Source organism: Sorex araneus, chromosome X (genome assembly GCF_027595985.1).
Source record: "Sorex araneus isolate mSorAra2 chromosome X, mSorAra2.pri, whole genome shotgun sequence".
NCBI lineage: Eukaryota > Metazoa > Chordata > Mammalia > Eulipotyphla > Soricidae > Sorex > Sorex araneus.
In genome coordinates this window covers 20,074,509-20,094,166 of record NC_073313.1, presented here as the reverse complement: position 1 = coordinate 20,094,166, position 19,658 = coordinate 20,074,509, and the positions used below count along the sequence as shown (strand labels likewise).

General features: G+C 41.4%; 1 protein-coding gene across 6 annotated transcripts in view; it reads left to right on the top strand.

Annotated features, from left to right (window-relative positions):
• Positions 1-19,250, top strand: part of RPS6KA3 (ribosomal protein S6 kinase A3) — a 120,946-nt gene extending 101,696 nt beyond the window's left edge. For all 6 annotated transcript variants that reach the window (XM_055121584.1, XM_055121583.1, XM_004612235.3 and 3 more), the window contains 7 exons: positions 912-1,001; positions 3,593-3,751; positions 5,431-5,592; positions 7,217-7,293; positions 8,794-8,911; positions 13,210-13,350; positions 13,990-19,250. In XM_055121584.1, coding sequence (XP_054977559.1) covers positions 912-1,001; positions 3,593-3,751; positions 5,431-5,592; positions 7,217-7,293; positions 8,794-8,911; positions 13,210-13,350; positions 13,990-14,112 — 870 coding nt within the window. In that variant the 3' untranslated portion in view covers positions 14,113-19,250. The remainder of the gene's footprint in view (positions 1-911; positions 1,002-3,592; positions 3,752-5,430; positions 5,593-7,216; positions 7,294-8,793; positions 8,912-13,209; positions 13,351-13,989) is intronic.
• Positions 19,251-19,658: the final 408 nt, after the last annotated feature.

Sequence of the window (19,658 nt, the reverse complement as noted above, 5' to 3'; positions counted from 1 at the left end):
AGCTTAAAAATTAATCTTATTTTGGGGCTGGAGCAATAGCACAGTGGGTAGAGCATTTGCCTTGCACGCGGCCGACCCAGGTTCGATTCCCAGCATCCCATATGGTCCCCTGAACACCGCCAGGAGTAATTCCTGAGTGCAGAGCCAGGAGTAACCCCTGTGCATTGCCAGGTGTAACCTAAAAAGCAAAAAAAAATAAACTAATCTTGTTTTACTTAATGGTTAATTTCTTATAAGTAAGTACTACTTGTGGATTGGAGCGATAAGACAGAAAGTAGGGCGTTTGCCTTGCATGCGATTTACCCGGATTTGATTCCTCCGTCCCTCTCGGAGAGCCTGGCAAACTACCGAGAGTATCCCGACTGCACAGCAGAGCCTGGCAAGCTCCCTGTGGCTTAGTCTATGTGCCAAAAACAATAGCAACAAGTCTCACCATGGAGACGTTACTGGTGCCCGCTCAAGCAAATCGATGAACAACGTGAGGACAGTGCTAAGTAGTACTAGTGGGATATTCTATTGAAGCATTTTAGTAAAGAGATTAAAGTTAATTAAATAAAAAAAATGCTGGTGGTGATATTCTAGCTCTTGATAGGGATTAAAGTTGACTGAATTTCACCAACTATTTGAATAAGACCGGTTGATAAATGGCTTACATACACAATATGAACGTAATATAATACCTGTTGGGGCTGGAGAGATAGAGAAGTGGGTAAGGTGCTTGCCTTGCACATGGCCAACCCTATTTCCATCCCTGGGACCCAAGCCCTGGGGGAGTGATCCCTGAATGCAGAGCAGGGAATAAGCCCTGAGCACATCTGGGAGTGGCCCAGAAAACAAAAAGAAAACGCTAGTATCTGGAACTCTAAATACTAAAACTCATGAGATTTTTGTAAAAATTATTTTCTTTTTAGATTATTGATAAAAGCAAGAGAGATCCAACAGAAGAAATTGAAATTCTTCTTCGTTATGGACAGCACCCAAACATTATTACCTTAAAGGATGTAAGTATATTCTTTATTGTTAACCATTTGACTCCGTTCAAATATCATGATATTTGAAATGTGTTCAAATATCAGGTAGTAGAAAGAAGCAGACATGGTTACATTAAAAATTATATTGAAAGGAGGCTGGGAAGATAGTACAGAGGTAACTTGCATTGCACATGGCCCGCTTGGTTTGATCCCTGCCACTGAACATAGTTCCCCGAACACTATTAGGAGTGATCTCAGAGCACAGACCCAGGAGTTACGCTTCAGCGCCACCAGAAATGGTGCGACACCCTCTGCCCAAAAAAGAAAATAGCAGGCCAACATAGGTAGAATTATTCCACTTATAAAGAAAAGGTGTTGTAGAGCAGAGCAATAGTACAGAAGGAAGGGCACTTTCCCTGCGCGTGGCTGGCTCGGGTTCAGTTCCCCAGCACCCCATATAGTCCCTCAAGCCCATCAGGAGTGATCCCTGAGTACAGAGCAAGGAGTAATCCCTGGGCCCAGCTGGGTGTGGCCCCCAAACCAAAAAAAAAAAAATAGGCTTACGTGTTATTTTTTTTCCACTTCTGCCTCAAGAAAAAAATATATTGAAGACGTTATATTTAATGTCCATTTGTACTTGAACATTTGGGTACGAGTAATTGTGGAATAACCAGGATTCCCCAAAGCATCTTCTATGGTACTGCCAAGGAGCACTCACACTCTTACCTAACCATGACACTTCTTGTCCCTGCCTTCTGCCATAGTAGTTGTCACACTTTTTCACATACCCTGTGCACCAACTATGCTCCAGCATGTCCGTAGTTTCTTGGCACGCTTAATTTCCCTAATGCAGCTCAGTAGAGTGCCTTGGCCTGGATAACTGCCTCACATCTCGCCTTGACTGAGACATTGTTACACCACAAAGCCTGCACTTCCTATCTCCATTCTAGGGACAGAGTGTCTTGGCAGCTCTCTGCTCTCCATGGCTTTCATTGTAACAGAGCTCTTGGTAGAGGGTGTCAGCTCCACCAGGCAGCATTCAGTCGCTTGTTGATGGTGCTCACAGACCTTACCTGGGTGCTGTAGACCAGAGAGATCACGCAATCTTATGGCTAAGCCAGAGAACTTCCAAATACCTCCGACATTTTACGAATTCCCTAATTTATCCTCCTCCTTCCTAGCCACAACTTAAGTTCCCACAGAAGAATTTATCATTGTACGTTGTTAGAAGGAAAATGTTAGTCCCATTAAAACATTAAGCTGCTTACTTGAAGTGATGCTTTAACAACTCGAACCAAGTAAATGAAAAAAAGAAGCATATAAAATACATTTTCTCAGACTTGACTTGGAAACTTGCCAAGATTTTAACTATTAGTTTCAGAACTTTGCCCCTTCTTTTCAAATTCCAAAATTTTCCACAACTTTAGTACAACATCCCCAACACTTTCACCTCTTATTTCCATGTCTGTTTCTCCCTGCTAGAATAAAAACTTGGATGGCGTGTATCTTGCTTTCTCCTCATTTAGGGCCCCAGAATTTGCCTACCTCTTTTGAAATTAAAGAAAAGTATACAGTAGTTCTATGATGTTGGAATGTTTTTTAAAGGACTAATCTTTAATAAAGGAGTTATTTCAGTTCAAAATTGCCTGGAGTACAATTCCAAATTGTAGTTTTCTATTCCTACTTTAGGAGTTCACTGGTATACTTCTGTGTGGTGGGATGGAATTTTTCTCTGATACTTAATCTTCCCACACTGTAATTTGTCTTTCAGTTTAATGAAAAACAGAATACTCCATTTTTCAACCATGTGTTTAAATATAGAACTTCCGTGATTGGAATTGCAAGGAAAATCAATAGATAGAAACGAGATCAAGAAGAACAAAACTTAAGGGCAAAAGTTTAATGCCTCTTCATATACAGTGTCCATGGTGAATTTTATTATCATGAATTAAGTTTCACAGAAGAAAATTGCAGGATATATTTGATACCAAGTCTCATCAGTTCCTATTTTAATAATCTTATGTGTCTATGGTTATTTTAAATTTTTTGACCTCCATTGGGCTAGAGCGATAGCACAGTGGGTAGGGCTCTTGCCTTGCACGAGGCCAACCTGGGTTTGATTCCTCTGCCCCTCTCAGAGAGCCCGGCAAGCTACCGAGAGTATCTCACCCGCACGGCAAGCCTGGCAAGCTACCCGTGTCCTATTCGATCTTCCAAAAACAGTAACAACAAGTCTCACAATGGACACGCTACTGGTGCCCACTCGAGCAAATTGATGAGCAAAGGGATGACAGTGACAGTGATCTCCATTTGTTGTGATAAGTAAAAAATTCCTTGAATATAAAAGGAGTTAATTTTTCTTCATTGGACTGGAGAGACAGCGCAGGGGTTCAGGTGTTTGCCTTGCATGATCCCCAGTACCACAGATGCTGCCCCCCACCCCATCCCTGCCAGGAGTGATGTTTGAGCATCAAGCCAGGTGTAAGCTCTGAGCACAGCCAGGTGTGGTGCTCAAAAACAAACCAAAAAGAGGGTTAATTTCTGTTCAGTATACTAAACCTTGTTCTGGGCATATGTAAAATTTCAAATAATTTTTTACATCTTGGTGTTGAATTATATAGGTGTATGACGATGGAAAATACGTGTATGTTGTGACAGAACTTATGAAAGGGGGTGAACTGCTGGATAAAATTCTTAGACAGAAATTTTTCTCTGAACGAGAGGCCAGTGCTGTCCTGTTCACTATAACTAAAACCGTTGAATATCTTCATGCACAAGGGGTAAGTTCTTTTTGACGTTTTATACATAAACATACATATTTATACAGAATGCTACCTGCGTACCTTTTTTCTTACCTCTTTTCCCTTAATGTTTGAGATGAAATTACAATGACAGAAGTTGCTGTATACAGAGAACGGGAAATACTAGCAAAAGTTTTCTTCCGTTCTTCCATTACATAAATACCCATTGAGCTTCAGGTGCTACTTTGACGTTCTGTAGCAGACTGTAGCACTGTCATCCCCTTGTTCATCGATTTGCTTGAGTGGGCACCAGCAACGTCTCCATTGTGAGACTTGTTCTTTCTGTGTTTGGCATGTCCAATACGCCACAGTTAGATTGCCAGGCTCTGAGGTTCTAGGTTGCTTAAATTAAATTCCTCTATTTTCTACCAAAAATGGAAGGGAAGTCTTCTGACACAGAAGGCAGCGCTGTTTGTGGTAAACCACCCCTGGTGCTGAGAGTTGGGCCCGTTTCAAGCGCAGAACCAGAACCAGAGAGACTGGAGTTGTATTTGGATATAAAAGAAAATCCTTCAATGGGGGCCAGAGTGATAGTATAGCGGGTAGCACTTTTGCCTTGCACGCAGTTGACCCAGGTTCAATCCCTGGCATCCCACATGGTCCCCCAAGCGCCACCAGGAGTAATTCTGAGTGAAGAGCCAGGAGTAACCCCTGTGCATCACTGGGTGTGACCCAAAAAGCAAAAAAATTAAAATTAAGATTGCAAAGAAAGGGAAAAATACTAATAGAACAAAACAAAGGTTTTAATGAAGGCAAGTCTCTGAGGGCAATAGGACCGAGGAGCAAATGTTGGGTGGGGAGGAGCAAAGAAGAGCAGAGACTAATGCTGAGGTGACTGATTAGAATACAGACTCAGCAGCTGCTGGAAGAAGCACCTAAGTCTAATGGGGAAGGTTGACAAGGGTTATGATAAAGTATTCAAATAGATGATTAAAAACAGAAAATAATATGTAACTCCAAAAGAATGTGTGTGGCAGAGAGAGAGAGATTGTCACTTGGATATCAGACAGTAATACCTAAAGTCTAGAGTTTTACATCTTCTACACCCTTCCCTGTTTCATGGAGCCTGTCAGCACTTGTCTTGGATCTTGTGTATGCCATTTCCTTCACTTAGGATGCCCCCCACCCAACTGTTCATACTTGCTCAGTGTTCTCTGTGTCCTGGTTCGTATATCAGAGTTCTCTAAGAGTCCCCTGAACTCCCCCCTTCTCCCCCCTTACACATTATCTCTTGCCTGTTAGAGCTCTGCCTTTCTCAACTGCAGTGTAAGCCCCTAACATATAAAGCCGAGGACCTTAGGAACTTGTTCATCACATCATATAATGCAGCTTCTTCTATATTACTCTGGCTCATGACAGGTGTTCACTAAATATTTGTTGAATGAATGAGTATCCTGGAGACAGATTTTACTGCTAATTGCACCCACTTCCTCTGTTGGACAGAGGGAAACCCTGTTCTTTCTTCCTTCTCTCAGTCCTCCAGGTCTGTGGTATTAGAGTTAAGCTCATATTAACAGCATTTTACAATGGTAGGATAATTAAAAGGTCAGTACTCCTCATCTTCCTAAGTGCATTGCTTGACAGCTGTTGAATAAAAAAAAATTTTCTGTAATGGAAATGTATTGCTAATGCAACTCTTTAATTTGTGTTTCAATTAGGTGGTTCACAGAGACTTGAAACCTAGCAACATTCTTTATGTGGATGAATCTGGCAATCCAGAATCAATTCGAATCTGTGATTTTGGCTTTGCCAAACAACTCAGAGCTGAAAACGGTCTTCTCATGACTCCTTGTTACACTGCAAATTTTGTTGCACCAGAGGTACGTTTTAGAGTTTGTGTGCAGTATTTCAGCATGTTTTAGAAATCTTTTGCTGTGCTTAATTGAATAACTCATAGTTGTTTAATTAAAGACTTACTGACAAGTAGTTAAAGTGTCCTTATTTTTTCTTATGTTGGCATTTTCTTCTCTCATTAGTCCACTACAACTCATAATCCTTTTCATGCCTTTACCTCTGTCTTTCTGTAGAAACAATCGTGCTTGTTGGTGTGTGGAATCAAATTGAAACTAGTGTATTTGCCTTGTTTCTGTGGTCCCTTATCCTTTGCTGGTTTCTTGCCTACCACCTTTCAGGTTTCGCCTAAACTAAAATGTCTTGGTCCTTGGCCCAGGCATCCTCAAGGACTACATTGGTCAAGCTGCTTTTTTCCTGAGAAACTAACAGTTGTCCTTTGAAGCACATTTTATAAAAGAAAAGTCAGATTACATGCCCCCTAAGGGCCGGACAGAGAGTACAGCTGGGGCTATCGGGTTTGATCCCGGCACCCCATTATCTTGGCATTGTCCCTTTGGTGTTACCTTGCTGTGTATCTTTAAGTCCCACAAGGAGAGAGATCATTTTGTACCCAGCGCTCTCCTGACTGACTTCACTCACAGTGATAAAGCAAAGGATTGTAACATTGCATTCCCACTACCTCTTTGCTCAGATTCTTCTCAATTTTTTTACGTTTTATTATAAAAGTAAATATATTGTACCACTGTAGCACTGTCGTCCCATTGTTCATTGATTTGCTCGAGTGGGCACCAGTAACGTCTTCAGTGTGAGACTTATTGTTACTCTTTTTGGCATATTGAATATGCCACGGGGAGCTTGCCAGGCTCTCTGAGAGGGGCAGAGGAATCGAGCCCAGCTCAGCCACATGCAACGCCCTACCTACTGTGCTATCGCTCCAGTCCAAAATTAAATATGTATGCGTATTTATTTATTTATTTGTATTTTGGGCCACACTCCATTGTGCCCAGGGCTTACTCCTGGCCCTGTGCTCTTTTACTCCTGACTGGGCTTGGTGGGACCATAAGTGGTCCCGGGGATTGAACCTGGATCAGCCACCATGTATGAGGCAAGTGCTCTACTGTACTATCTCTCTGGCCCATAAAATAATTTTTTAATTTTTTTTTTTTGCTTTTTGGGTCACACCTGGTGATGCACAGGGGTTACTCCTGGCTCTGCACTCAGGAATCACCCCTGGCGGTGCTCAGGGGACCATATGGAAAGCTGGGAATCGAACCCGGGTCGGCCGGGCACAAGGCAAACTCCTACCTGCTGTGCTATTGCTCCAACCCTGTAAAATAATATTTTTAAAAAGTAACACTTATATCTTTTCTCCCAGCGATACTAAAAGTACTGAGTACATTCGATTTATTTTGTAACCTACTATTTAGTGCCATAGTAGCACTTAAGAAATAATGCATCAGATACCAAAATTAAAATAGGTATGTGAATTAATAGTAGAAAGCTCTAGAATAGGATTGATATTTTCTTTCTTAATCATGTCTTGTTGAAGTTGGTCTTATCAACCCGATAATGGTAACTATCATTCCGTTCACAGCTTACTCCTATATCCTTAATAAACAATGGTGTGGTAACACTAAGCTTTCTTCCTAGGTTTTAAAACGACAAGGCTATGACGCTGCTTGCGATATATGGAGTCTTGGTGTCCTCCTGTATACAATGCTTACTGGGTGAGTGCAGACCACAGCATGCAATCATCGGTATTTATTTAAATTATTTGAGGGTTTTTTTTTAATTTGTTTCCTCTTTAATTATTTCTACATGTTATGTATAGGATCTTACAATACTATATTTATAACTGTATCAGTACGGACTTTTATATTGTACAATTTTACTTATTCTCTCAAATCGATTTTTCCCCTACCGGTTTTGTACTATTACTGTGGAATGAATACTTAACCATTTATTGAATCACTGTGAATTACAAAGTGACAGAGATATTAATGATTGAGTTTCAGGGGCACACTGTTCCAATTCCTGTCCTTCACCAGTACCCACTAACCCAATCAGTGTCCCCAGTATCCCTCCCACTCTCAGGCTGCCTCTGTGGCAGGCACTTTGCCCCTCCGCTGTTGTCCTAGTGTTTCCTTCCTTAACTTATTCCCCCATCCCACTCCTGCCCTAGCGCAAGCTCCCTGCTCTTCCTCTCTACTGCCTTTTGGCATTTCACTTTGCCCTAGGAAGTTTCTTTATATCCACATATGAAAGAGATCATTCTGAGTCTGTTCCTCTCCCCTGGCTCATGTCTCTTGACATGATGCTGTCCAGATCAATCCACATTCTGGCAAATTGCATAACTTTATTTCCTCTTAGAGCAGAGTAGGATTCCACTGTGTATCTGTATCCTGGTTTCTTTTTCTTTCTTTTTTTTTTTTTTTTACTTTTTTGTGGAGGACTCACACCCAGTGATGCTCAAGGGGTTACTCCTGGCTCTACACTCAGGAGTTCCTCCTGGCAGTGCTTGGGGGACCATATGGGATGCCAAGGATTGAACCCAGGTCGGCTGTGGGCAATGCCCTACCCGCTTTACTGTTGCTCCGGCCCCTATCGTGGTTTCCTTGTCCAGTCATCTGTCTATGGGCATTTGGGTTATGACCATATTTTGGATATTGTATGTAGTGTTGCAGTGAACGTAGGAGGAGTGTAGGTATCTTTTCTGCATTGTGCTTTTGAACCCTTGGAATATATTCCCAGGAGTGTAATTTCTGGGTCATATGTGAGCTCAATTCCTAGTTTTTTTTTGAGGAATATCTGTATTATCTTTCAAAAAGCCTGGACAGTTGGACATTCCCAGGAGCAGTGAATGACGGTCCCTTTCTCCCCAGATCCTTGCCAATACTGGTGGTTGTTTTTGATGAGCGCTTCATTCTGTGGTGTGAACACTTACTTTAAAATATTTTATCCTGTAATGTATCGTGTTAAAATATCTATATTTTTAAATTTATTATAATAATAAATCTAGTATTAGTTACATGTAAATAATATTTAATAAGTTTTATCTTGATCTAGTACTTTGTGTAGCTTCATATTTAGCTTCATATCTCACTTTCATGGATTTCAGTGAAGTATTACATTAACTGAATTATAGGGTTTTTTGACACTGCAAATAAAGATAACTAGCCAAAAAAAGAAATGTCACTAATTTGTATTTTCATTCTGTTATAAACTAGTTACACTCCATTTGCAAATGGACCTGATGATACCCCAGAGGAAATACTGGCACGGATAGGCAGCGGGAAATTCTCACTCAGTGGTGGTTACTGGAATTCCGTTTCCGACAAAGCAAAAGTAAGTCTGACTTCCTTTATAAATGTCAAGATTATAATTTTTAAGTAGTATTTTGCAGGGCCGGAGAGATAATACAGTGGGTTGTATGTGGCCTTGTATGTGGCCAACCCATGTTCAATTCTGGCACCGCATGCAGTCCCCTGGCACCGCCAGGAGTGATCCCTGAGTGCACAGCCAGTTGTGGCCTCCAAAATAAAGTGGTACTTTGAAATGGAAGTTATTAACTTTAGTTTAGAAATGAGCCAGTTAATTTGTTCCTTTTCCAGAAGATACTTATTTGGCCCTATGATCCATACATCTAATGTTTCTGATCAATGAGCATGATGAATAATAGTCTTCATGATTTGTATGTCTACTGTCTCCCACTGTACTTTTCCTAAGTTATCTTTAATCCTCCTAATCCTATAAAATAGGTGGTAGTAGCCCCAGTCTGACTGGTTTCCACTTAATATGTTCAATTAGTGTTGCATAAGGGCACATTTTCATGGCATTTCACAGTACTAGATTCTATGGGTGCAGTGTTTGTCCCCCAAAAGCCAGTCAAATGGAAGAGATGCATCCACTTCACATAAAGCCCATTCAGACACACCAGCTTTCCTACAAACGTTTATCCTTAATTCCTCAGCTCCTGTGTTCCTTCTTGAAGTTTCTGTTAGATTTTGAATCACAATTCTAGTTGGTGGAGGAAGTGATTTTCAAGCCAGATATAGTATCCATTCTCATAAAATATTCAGGTAAAGTTAATAAAATTTATTCAGATAATATCTGCTCGATATTCCAACTTATGTTCTCTCATCTCCTTATAATCAATTTTCAAGGTTTCACCAATGGATTCTAGTTTACAAAATCCTTATCAAGGAGTACTGAAAACTATTTTTCTCCTCTTTATGACCATTTTACTCTGGTGCAAAAGGCTTTGAGTCCTCGAAAAGGAGAGTAACTGAGGAACTCTGGTTCTTTTCTCCACCTTTAGTTTGCTTGTTTCTGTTTTGTTGAGTGTTAGGGTTTGGAACCATACCCAGTAGTCCTCAGGGCTTACTCTTGGCTTTGTGCTTGAGGTAACTCCTGGCATTTCTGGGATACTATATGTGGTATCAGAGATTGAACCAGGGTTGGCCATGTACAAGACAAGCGCCTTAACCCCTGTCCTATCTTTCCAGCCAACTTTTCCTTTACTTAATCTGCCTCATCAGTACCCCCAAGCATTTGCTGGTCAGGTTTCTCTTTAATCTCTGCCTTCCAACTGTCATTGGGGTAGACGGTACATTTCAGAGTTGTCATCATCACTGGTAAGTTAAGAGATGAGCATGAAGGCGCTTATCTAGCAGTGATTAAAGAACAGGAGGAGGAATTCAAGGGATCACCAGCCTTTTAAGGAGAAAGCTTCCAAGCGCCTATTTGAAAGGTAGTAGCAGGAGGGGAAGTGGTGATAAGTGAGTGACTCGTGTAGAAATGCCGTGCTTACACACCGATTAGATTAAAATTATGATAGACATTAGTTTTGCAACTCTCCATGCATTTCAAGCACGTTGGTCTACTTTCAGAATTTAGAAAGGCTTAAACTTCTAATTCTGTACCAGTAAGTATTCTCTTCTTAGCTCTTAGGGATGACTAAAACTAAGGAAATATAAAGCTACAGCATCTCCCCAGTTCAGCCATCGGGTACTGTTGATTCTTTCTCTCAAATACCTCCATTCCACCTATATTGCCCACTTTCTTACACCCGCTCCTCTTGCCCCAGCTCTTGTACTGATGCTTTGCTAGTCTCCAGGAAGTTTGAGTCTCCAGGCTTTCTCCATGTAATGCATTTTCTCTACATAGTATGATCTCTCTAAAGTATACAACGTAGCCTACCTGTCGCCATTGCTTTAAGTGTTTTATCACCTCCGGAGTAAATCCATATTGGTCTGCTCCCGTCTCACCTCCGGCACTTTATCTGCTCCCACGGTCTCCTTGCAGTTGTCCTTTCAGTTCCTGAATTGTGCCTGGGTTCCCTTACACTTTCCCCCAAACATTCTTTCTTCCTTTGATCCAACTCTTGTTTATCCTTCAGAGTCACCTTCTTATGTGAGCAGAGGCAGCCACTCTGCCCTGCTCACATCAGGTGTTTGTATTGTTCAACTCTGCCTCGAGTTTATTCAGCTCCTCAGTGAACTTCCTGTTAACTTGGGACAATTAGAAATTCTTTGGGTAATTAGAAATTCTTCAGTAGGACGGGTGCTTCCTGAGCTCAGAGTTCATTGCTGTCTTGGTCATTACTAAATCCCTTTACCTAGCAGAATATGACCTTTAATGGATGCTCGTAGGTTTAGAATGAATAGTCGGTGGCCAGTTGCTCTTATAAATTGAATTTGTGTTGTTCAGAAGAGTGAAAAACCGTGCAGCAGTTTAAGGCATCTTCGATTCCATACACAGGGAAGAATTTGTCTCTGGAAGAGTAGGATTATGAATATTCTTTTTTTTTTTTTGGTTTTTGGGTCACACCTGGCGATGCACAGGGGTTACTCCTGGCTCTGCACTCAGGAATTACTCCTGGCGGTGCTCAGGGGACCATATGGGATGCTGGGATTTGAACCCGGGTCGGCCGCGTGCAAGGCAAACGCCCCACCCGCTGTGCTATCGCTCCAGCCCCCGGATTATGAATATTCTTTAGCTTTTCTGTATTTCAATTTTTCTAAGACACCTGCGAGTCCCTGTTTAAGTTTTAAAAAATAATAATAAAACAAACCCTTTAATATTGGGGGAAGTCCCTTTGAGCCAAGTAAATGACTGGGGGGGCGGCAGTGTCCCAAGCTTGTTCAGGAGTACAGGAGCCTCTGGATACTGGGCCGGCAAAGCCATGCTGCAGTGCTGGAGCCGGAGGGGGATGAGAGGCTGCTCAGTGCTCGGGCCTGCAGCTCTTGGACATACCCCAGGCCACCCCAGCACTGAGGGCCCACAGTGCCAGAGAGGAGGTGGGAGGGGACGATCAGTACCCGAGATTGAACAGGGTTGAGGGTTGGCCACAGTAACCCTATATTGTGTCTCTGGCCCCTCCAACTAACTTCACTTCTCTGCTCTCCTCTGCTCTCCTCTGCTCTCCTCTCCCTCTCCCTCTCCCTCTCCCTCTCCCTCTCCCTCTCCCTCTCCCTCTCCCTCTCCCTCTCCCTCTCCCTCTCCCTCTCCCTCTCCCTCTCCCTCTCCCTCTCCCTCTCCCTCTCCCTCTCCCTCTCCCTCTCCCTCTCCCTCTCCCTCTCCCTCTCCCTCTCCCTCTCCCTCTCCCTCTCCCTCTCCCTCTCCCTCTCCCTCTCCCTCTCCCTCTCCCTCTCCCTCTCCCTCTCCCTCTCCCTCTCCCTCTCCCTCTCCCTCTCCCTCTCCCTCTCCCTCTCCCTCTCCCTCTCCCTCTCCCTCTCCCTCTCCCTCTCCCTCTCCCTCTCCCTCTCCCTCTCCCTCTCCCTCTCCCTCTCCCTCTCCCTCTCCCTCCCTCTCCCTCTCCCTCTCCCTCTCCCTCTCCCTCTCCCTCTCCCTCTCCCTCTCCCTTTCCCTCTCTCTTCTCTTTTCCTTCCTTCCTTCCTTCCTTCCTTCCTTCCTTCCTTCCTTCCTTCCTTCCTTCCTTCCTTCCTTCCTTCCTTCCTTCCTTCCTTCCCTCTTTCCTTCCCTCTTTCCTTCCTTCCTACATTTTGCTCAGGGGCTATTCCTAACTGTGCTCAGGAATGTGCGGGGAGGGGGGGGGGTCCTGTGTGGCACTGGGGATTTGCACCAGAGTCAAAGGATGCAAGGCAAGCTTCTTAAACCCCATATACCTTGCACTATGTCTCCTGTTCTCCAAGTAAATTCCTGCTATTGGGCTCTGCATTTCAACCAGCAGCACAAAAAAAGCCTTGCATATTAAAAATTGACTTTGAAACAAGCTGGTAAAAGAAATGAATAGAAACCAGAATATTCAAGGGGGGAAGCGCCACAGTCCTTACAGATGCATAATACGTGGTAACTTTAATCTTTGCAATACACCAAAAATATTGTTCCTCAGGGAGAAAGAAAAGGTTGGGGTTGTTTGGATAAATTGTCATATGGATAATATTTCTGTGAGTCCAAAGGGTGGGGGTTGTGTCTGAGGAACAAAGAACGCCCAACAGTATGGAGTGCTGTAGAAGATGCAGCCAGTGGAATCAATGGAAAGGTTTAGTGGGCTCGAGCTGTGACTCCTGGTGCATGCCTTGCTGGCAGGAGGACAGGGCTTGCTCCCCAGCACCCCGAAGACAAGAAAAACCAAGAACCCGCCAAGGGTTAAGCTGGTCTTACTCTTTTTCCTATTACAGGACCTGGTGTCCAAGATGCTTCATGTGGACCCGCATCAGAGACTGACCGCTGCCCTCGTGCTCAGACACCCTTGGATTGTCCACTGGGACCAACTGCCGCAATACCAACTGAACAGACAGGATGCCCCGCATCTAGTCAAGGTGAGCCGCCCTTCTCAGTCGGATTGTCTCCGGGCGCTTCCTTCTCATTCCCACTCTTCTTTCTTACATATAACCCCACCCCCCAAATAAAACCAACTCAGAGGTTATCTGCAGTGGCCAAACACAGGCTTGCAAAGAGCACACAGCCCTGCAGTCTCACATTAAGAGATTGACGTGGCGGGGGCGGAGCAATAGCACAGCAGGTAGGGCATTTGCCTTGCATGTGGCTGACCCGGGTTCAATCCCCAGCATCCTATATGGTTCCCCAAGCACTGCCTGGAGTAATTCCTGGTTGCAGAGCCAAGAGTAACACCTGAGCATTGATTGACCCCCCAAAAATTTTTTTAAAAAAGAATTGACACGGGGGAAAATTCCTGGGTGGGGAAAAAAACAAGGATTGCTTATTAGGAGTCTATCCCTGTCTCTTGTATGTGATTCAGCCTCTCCTATTGTCATCTGCAGGGTTAGTTAAATCAGAGCATTTGAGCAGTGCAGTTCTTTTCATTATAAATCTAATAAAATCGATATACATTTGGCAAGGAGCAAATTAGGGGGGGGTGGGTTTTCAGTTTGTATTCTTTGTGCATGGAACTGTCCACCCATTGTCATTTCTGTGTGACCTTCCTTTTCTGTCATCAGGGTGCCATGGCAGCTACCTACTCTGCTTTGAACCGTAATCAGTCACCAGTTTTGGAACCAGTCGGCCGCTCGACTCTTGCTCAGCGAAGAGGTATTAAGAAAATCACCTCCACAGCCCTGTGAAGTGACCTCAGTGAGATCATTGGTACCATGGTGTAAGCTGATAGCACAAGTTCTGGCGACAGGTAGCACATTCTGAGAGACACCTGCAAGCACACACTGTCCCAGCTGGTACCCATAATGCTGCTGCTCCTGCTGCTGCTCCCGCTTTCGTCTCTTCTCGCTTTAAATGATTGTTAGCAAGTTAGATTTTCCCGGAGCTTCGGATGAAACGGAAATGGAAACAAGATGAAGATGTATTCACTGAATCAATGAGAAAAATAATGAACACATGAATACCACCTAAAATACACTGAATAAAGTACTCTACACCATATAGCATTATTTTTATAGGAACTATTTCATGTCCCTGAGATATTCTTTGTTAGTTATAGGGATGGACAGTTTATGTTAAGCACTTAGCTTAAACGATCCGTTTATATTAGCACTGTATCCCTTGTGCCATCCAACATTTTGTATGTTTTTGTAAACAGTTCATATACAGTACATTTCTGTACTGCTTTCTTTAATGTATACATGCCTTGTTTAAACTTGCAATCTATTACTATTAATCAATTGACGATTAAATCTGGTTCAATAGTTCACCTGGATTAACAGTATTGTTGGACAGCCGTGAAAGTGGTCAGATAGTGGAACAGCTGTTGAATGTAATTCCTCCAAAATGTATATATCTTTCCCCATGTCTCTTTCACTGGTTTGTTGTCTGTTGCTTAAAGTCAGGTGCTCTGTCAGACTTCCCTAGAGAGCTGTTTTGGCAAAGAAAGGTTCATGTGTGTGGCATGACATCAAGAGTACTACACCTGTGAAGTTAGTCCATATACTTTGCAACTCCTTCGGGTTTCTTTTTCTTTAAGGAAGTAGTCCTTGCACTTTTAATCATAAATTGTATCTATATTTAGTATTTGGCACATACATTGGGATTTTACCAATATGCTTTAAAGGACTTTACGAGTCATAGTGAAGTCATTGGTGAACGAAATTAGCAACTGGTCATTGAGGTCTCATTGATTATTTTATGTTTAAGTAGATCAAAATAATTTAGCCTATGAATAATAGTTCAAGAAAAGGGTGCTCTTCTGGGGAACAAAGTAAACCATGAATTTTATCTCTTTACAGTGCTCTATATTAAACTCTAATTTGAATGCAATAAAGGCCATGAGCCGCTATACAAAATTGGACTTAAATTATCTTATTCTAGGGAACACAGCATTGATCAGATAAAATCTCTTCTAACCTGAAATCATAGCTAATGTAGGCTAAGTGAATATCTAGTATTGAGTGTTTTATGAATCCCTGTTGATGATTTATAGTCATAATGCTTCCTTTAACTTTAGAAATGATCCATTTTCATGATGGGAACTAGGTCTGCTGAAATTATAGTATTCATTATCTAGATATAATTTGGTAGCTTAAACAATTTTATTAAATAAATTTTTATGTATCTGTTATCACTAAGCCATTTACATCAGAAATCTTTTTTTTTCCTTTTATAAGCTCTGGATATCTCTGGAAGTACAAAACCAAGAGAATATGGTTTATCTGAATTTCTTAGAGCCTCTTGTTATTCCTTAATTTCTCCTCTGTGCAATTAAAGAGGGGGAAATCTATAACATTACTTTTGCCTGTGACAAAAAATGATTATTACATAGAAATCAAATGTAAATTTATCTTCTAAATAAAATGTATCAAAGGAGTGATTTCAGAATACCTAGGGTGAAGGAAAGTTTTTTTTGTAACTTCATGAGTATATGGATGCTAACCACAAAGCTGCTTTCCACTGCCTGGAAAGAAAGCTGCTATTTCCTTTCTCTCTTTTCAGTGTTTCAAACCTTGGCCATACGAATTATTTGTCTCTTTTAAAATACTAATGTAATTTTGGGCAGAAAAAATGATTTCTTTTTAGAGTTTGGACACCGATGTTAATCCATAATTGCTTGAGTGTATTGTCTATCAGTCTTTTAGAACCAGAGGTAATCTTTCAATCCTCATAAACTATCCGGGACAGTTCTCATACTGCACATAAAGTACCTGACATCCAAAACATAGACTAAAATGCTTCTCATTCCGTTTTCCTTCCATATAACACCATGCTGCCTTCCCTTCATATTATCACCTGACAAGGAACTGAGTTATTTGAAACCTGCATTGTTTCTTGGGGGCAGTCCTGTACCTCTACTGGTATATGAATGCGAAATGTATTGCTATCCAAGAAATTGCCTCCTTTGTCTAGTTCACCTGCCAGTTCCAATGAAGAAAATCTATAATTATTCATTCTTCAGAGAACTGAAGATTATCGGCCTAAAATGCACCTCATGAGCATAATTTATTCCATCTGTGGTCTTAATGTTCCTACTGCCATTGACTTACCAGTGGACAAACTTGGCAAATAGTGTGCTCTGAACATAATGCTTGTGCAGCAGGACCTTCTATTGATTTCTTAAATCCCGTTCTTCCAGACCCCCATAGTTGTGGTAGTGAGGCCTTTCTCCATGCTGCTGCTTACCAGGACTTCTACCAGGAGGTTTCGGTTCGGTCATAAAGATATTTGCATGTGAGAGCACTAACACATCAGTTTACTTTTACAAACCTCCTGGTTTATAATCTGGAAATAATATCCCAAACGGTAGATTGCATTTAACATTACCGAGCACATCTTGCAAAGTAAGGATTAAGCTACCATCTGTATCCTCTCTTCTTTTCAAGTGCTTATGTTGACTTAAGGTAAGTTTTTTTTGTCCTTGTGATATTTTTATAGAAATCATGTAAGTTCCTTCTAGTTTATATAGAGATGTCATCTTTCTAACTACAAGAGACCTTTGATTTGAACAGACTGAATATGGATTCACTTCTTCACACCCAAGTCCAAAAATGTGGGTTTTCTAAAGCATATTGTTGAGATGTTATGCGGTTGGCTCATAGGGAAAGTTACTTAGCGAATTACCCTGGAGTAGGTATGCGCTCAAGAGTCCACATTTGAAATGTGGTGCGCTGCAGAGAGTGGACAGGATCAACCATTTCCCATGGGCTTTTTAGGGAGTGGTTGCTATTGGGGCTAGGGGCCATCAAGGGAGATGGGGGTGGTCTGTTGTCTTTGCCCTGTACTTACAGGCATAAGAGACTTGGAGAGGGAGAGAGGAGGGGGAGAGGTTAAACGAAAAGGCTGGAATGGATTGGGTAGGAAAGGAGCTGGGGTAACTCCGTCCTGGGATGAAAAAAACATTCACGATCAGGGGATTCCGTACAGATGTGCTTCATCCGCATGAAAGCCAGCAAGCAGTATACATCTCAACGGGGCTTTGCTAGTTTACTCACTGGCCTTTATGGATAACCAAAATTTGGCAACCCATTTGCTTATATTTTATAGAGATAATTCTATAGTATGCTAGAATGGAACATTGAGATTTCTGGAGGCATTTAGGACAGATATCTCAGGAATGTAAAGGGTCAGAAAAGGTCTGTTGTCTGTGATTAACAAAATATAATGAGTTCCATGGCTGACCCTTGGTGCTTAAACCAGGCGAGATTAGATCTAGTCTTAAGAGTTCTGTCCTCTGAAAGGTCTAATTTCATGTCGCTTAGCTTAAACTGGATGTATACTTTGAGTCTTATTTAAATCACAGATAAGTTCACTTAGTATTTCTACTTTAATTAATGAAAATAGTCCTCTTTTCACCTCCAGATTGCTTACATTTTGCTGGTCTCCCCAAGTGATTATTGGTGGAGACCAGTTAATGAAGGAATGAGATTTCACTTGCTTGGGACTGTGGTATTCTACAGAGCCATTCTTAACCACTTTTTCTAGTGAAGAATCTACAGAATGATAATACCTAAATATGGATGGCCAAGAAGAATTTGTATCTACAGTGCGCTTTATGTATTTTTGACACTGCTGTATTCTGTGTGATCGAGTGACTTGTAACTGGTTCTAATGTGATTGAGTGTTCGCAAAGAATTATAGTAACTAAGTCCACTTAATTTTCTTAAGCCTTGTCTCACATTTACCACTTTGATTCCAGTCTTTAAACTGTTTGTAACAGGGCATCCAAGGGTTGGAATGAGAGCCTACTTCCTACCTCTTAAGGCACTTTCCTCATTATTTTGCCATATAACCTTGAAGTGCATGATAAGCTGTTAAATGTCCATGACTTCTCCCAGAGCAACTAGTGAAGTATATGACATTGAATAGAGATTAGTGGAAAGGAACTTTAGAGACTAAGTTCAGAGGTGGCAAGCCTCAAGAAATTCTTTTTAGAGCATGTACCACTTGAGTACAATATATGTAGACGTATGTAAGAAGAGAGTCTCTGTAATAGTCCTCTCTAAGTAGATTAGTTCAATATCTAATGGAAGTGAAAAATCTTTACTCCTATTATCACTATAGTACTGAATGAACTGTATACTGAGTTTTTTCAAACAAGTATTTAAAGTAGAACTTTGAGATACAAAGCAAGGGAATAAGGATAAAGGATTTGGTTTGTTCTTCTCTAAGTGCAGTTTACCATCTAAAGCTTTGTTTTTTAATTTTAAAAGAGCTTCAAGGTATTGCCATTCCTTAGCATTCTTAATAATTATGGGTGGTGAGTTTTTAACTCTTAAAATTATGTATGTGTGTTAGTTTTATCTTAATTCTTACCCTAAACAAAAGGGGAGGTATACAAGGAAGGGATGTAATTATTTTACATTTTTGGCCATGGGTGGGAATGGGGTGGGTATCTACTTAATCTGTTTTTAAAAAAGAAAAAAAATCACAAATATTTTTCTACTATTATATATGATCTTACTTTATATTAGTTTCTTTGTAGTAAGGCATGCCAGAAGCCCAAGGTACCATATTATGAGTTAATATGTATTGTACCTTTTATTGATGGTTAAATTGCATCAGATGCTTGGCATTGCGCCATAATTATAAAGTGCTTGTAAAGGATCAAATATCACTGAATACTTTAAATTGTTTTCCTTCAGAGTCTAATCTGGGAAGTTTTCAAATCATACTATTAATGTATAAGCTCTTTCAGATGTATCCATGAATAATCCTGGAACAATATTGCTTGTATTCCTGTCAAAGAACAGGTTTTGTAATCTTTAAAAGAAACAAAAATTTATATAATAAAGTTTCAAATAAATGCATGTATGTCCCTTTATCAGATTATTTTGATTATATGATTAGCCATTATTAAATCATCTTATGCAAAGTATAAGTTTATCAAGTTCAATTGATAGAGCTAAAACAAAAATGTTCCCAAGTTAATAAGAATTGCAAAAATAATTTTTCTGTGCAGTCCTGGTAACCCAAAGAGTCTGTCAAGTAAAATTTAATCAAATCCCACCTGATGCCTGTTTGGGGGATTTTTCATTTGTTTGGGGGCCACAACCAACAGTGCTCAGATCCCTGTCTGCACTCAGGGATCACTCCTGGTACAGCTCAGAGGACCATATGGAGTGCCAGCGATCAAACCCATGTTGGCCATGTGCGAAGCAAATGCTCTGCCAGCTGTACTATTTCTCTCATCCACTTGTTTGGGGGCCACATATGACAGTTCAGGGGTCAC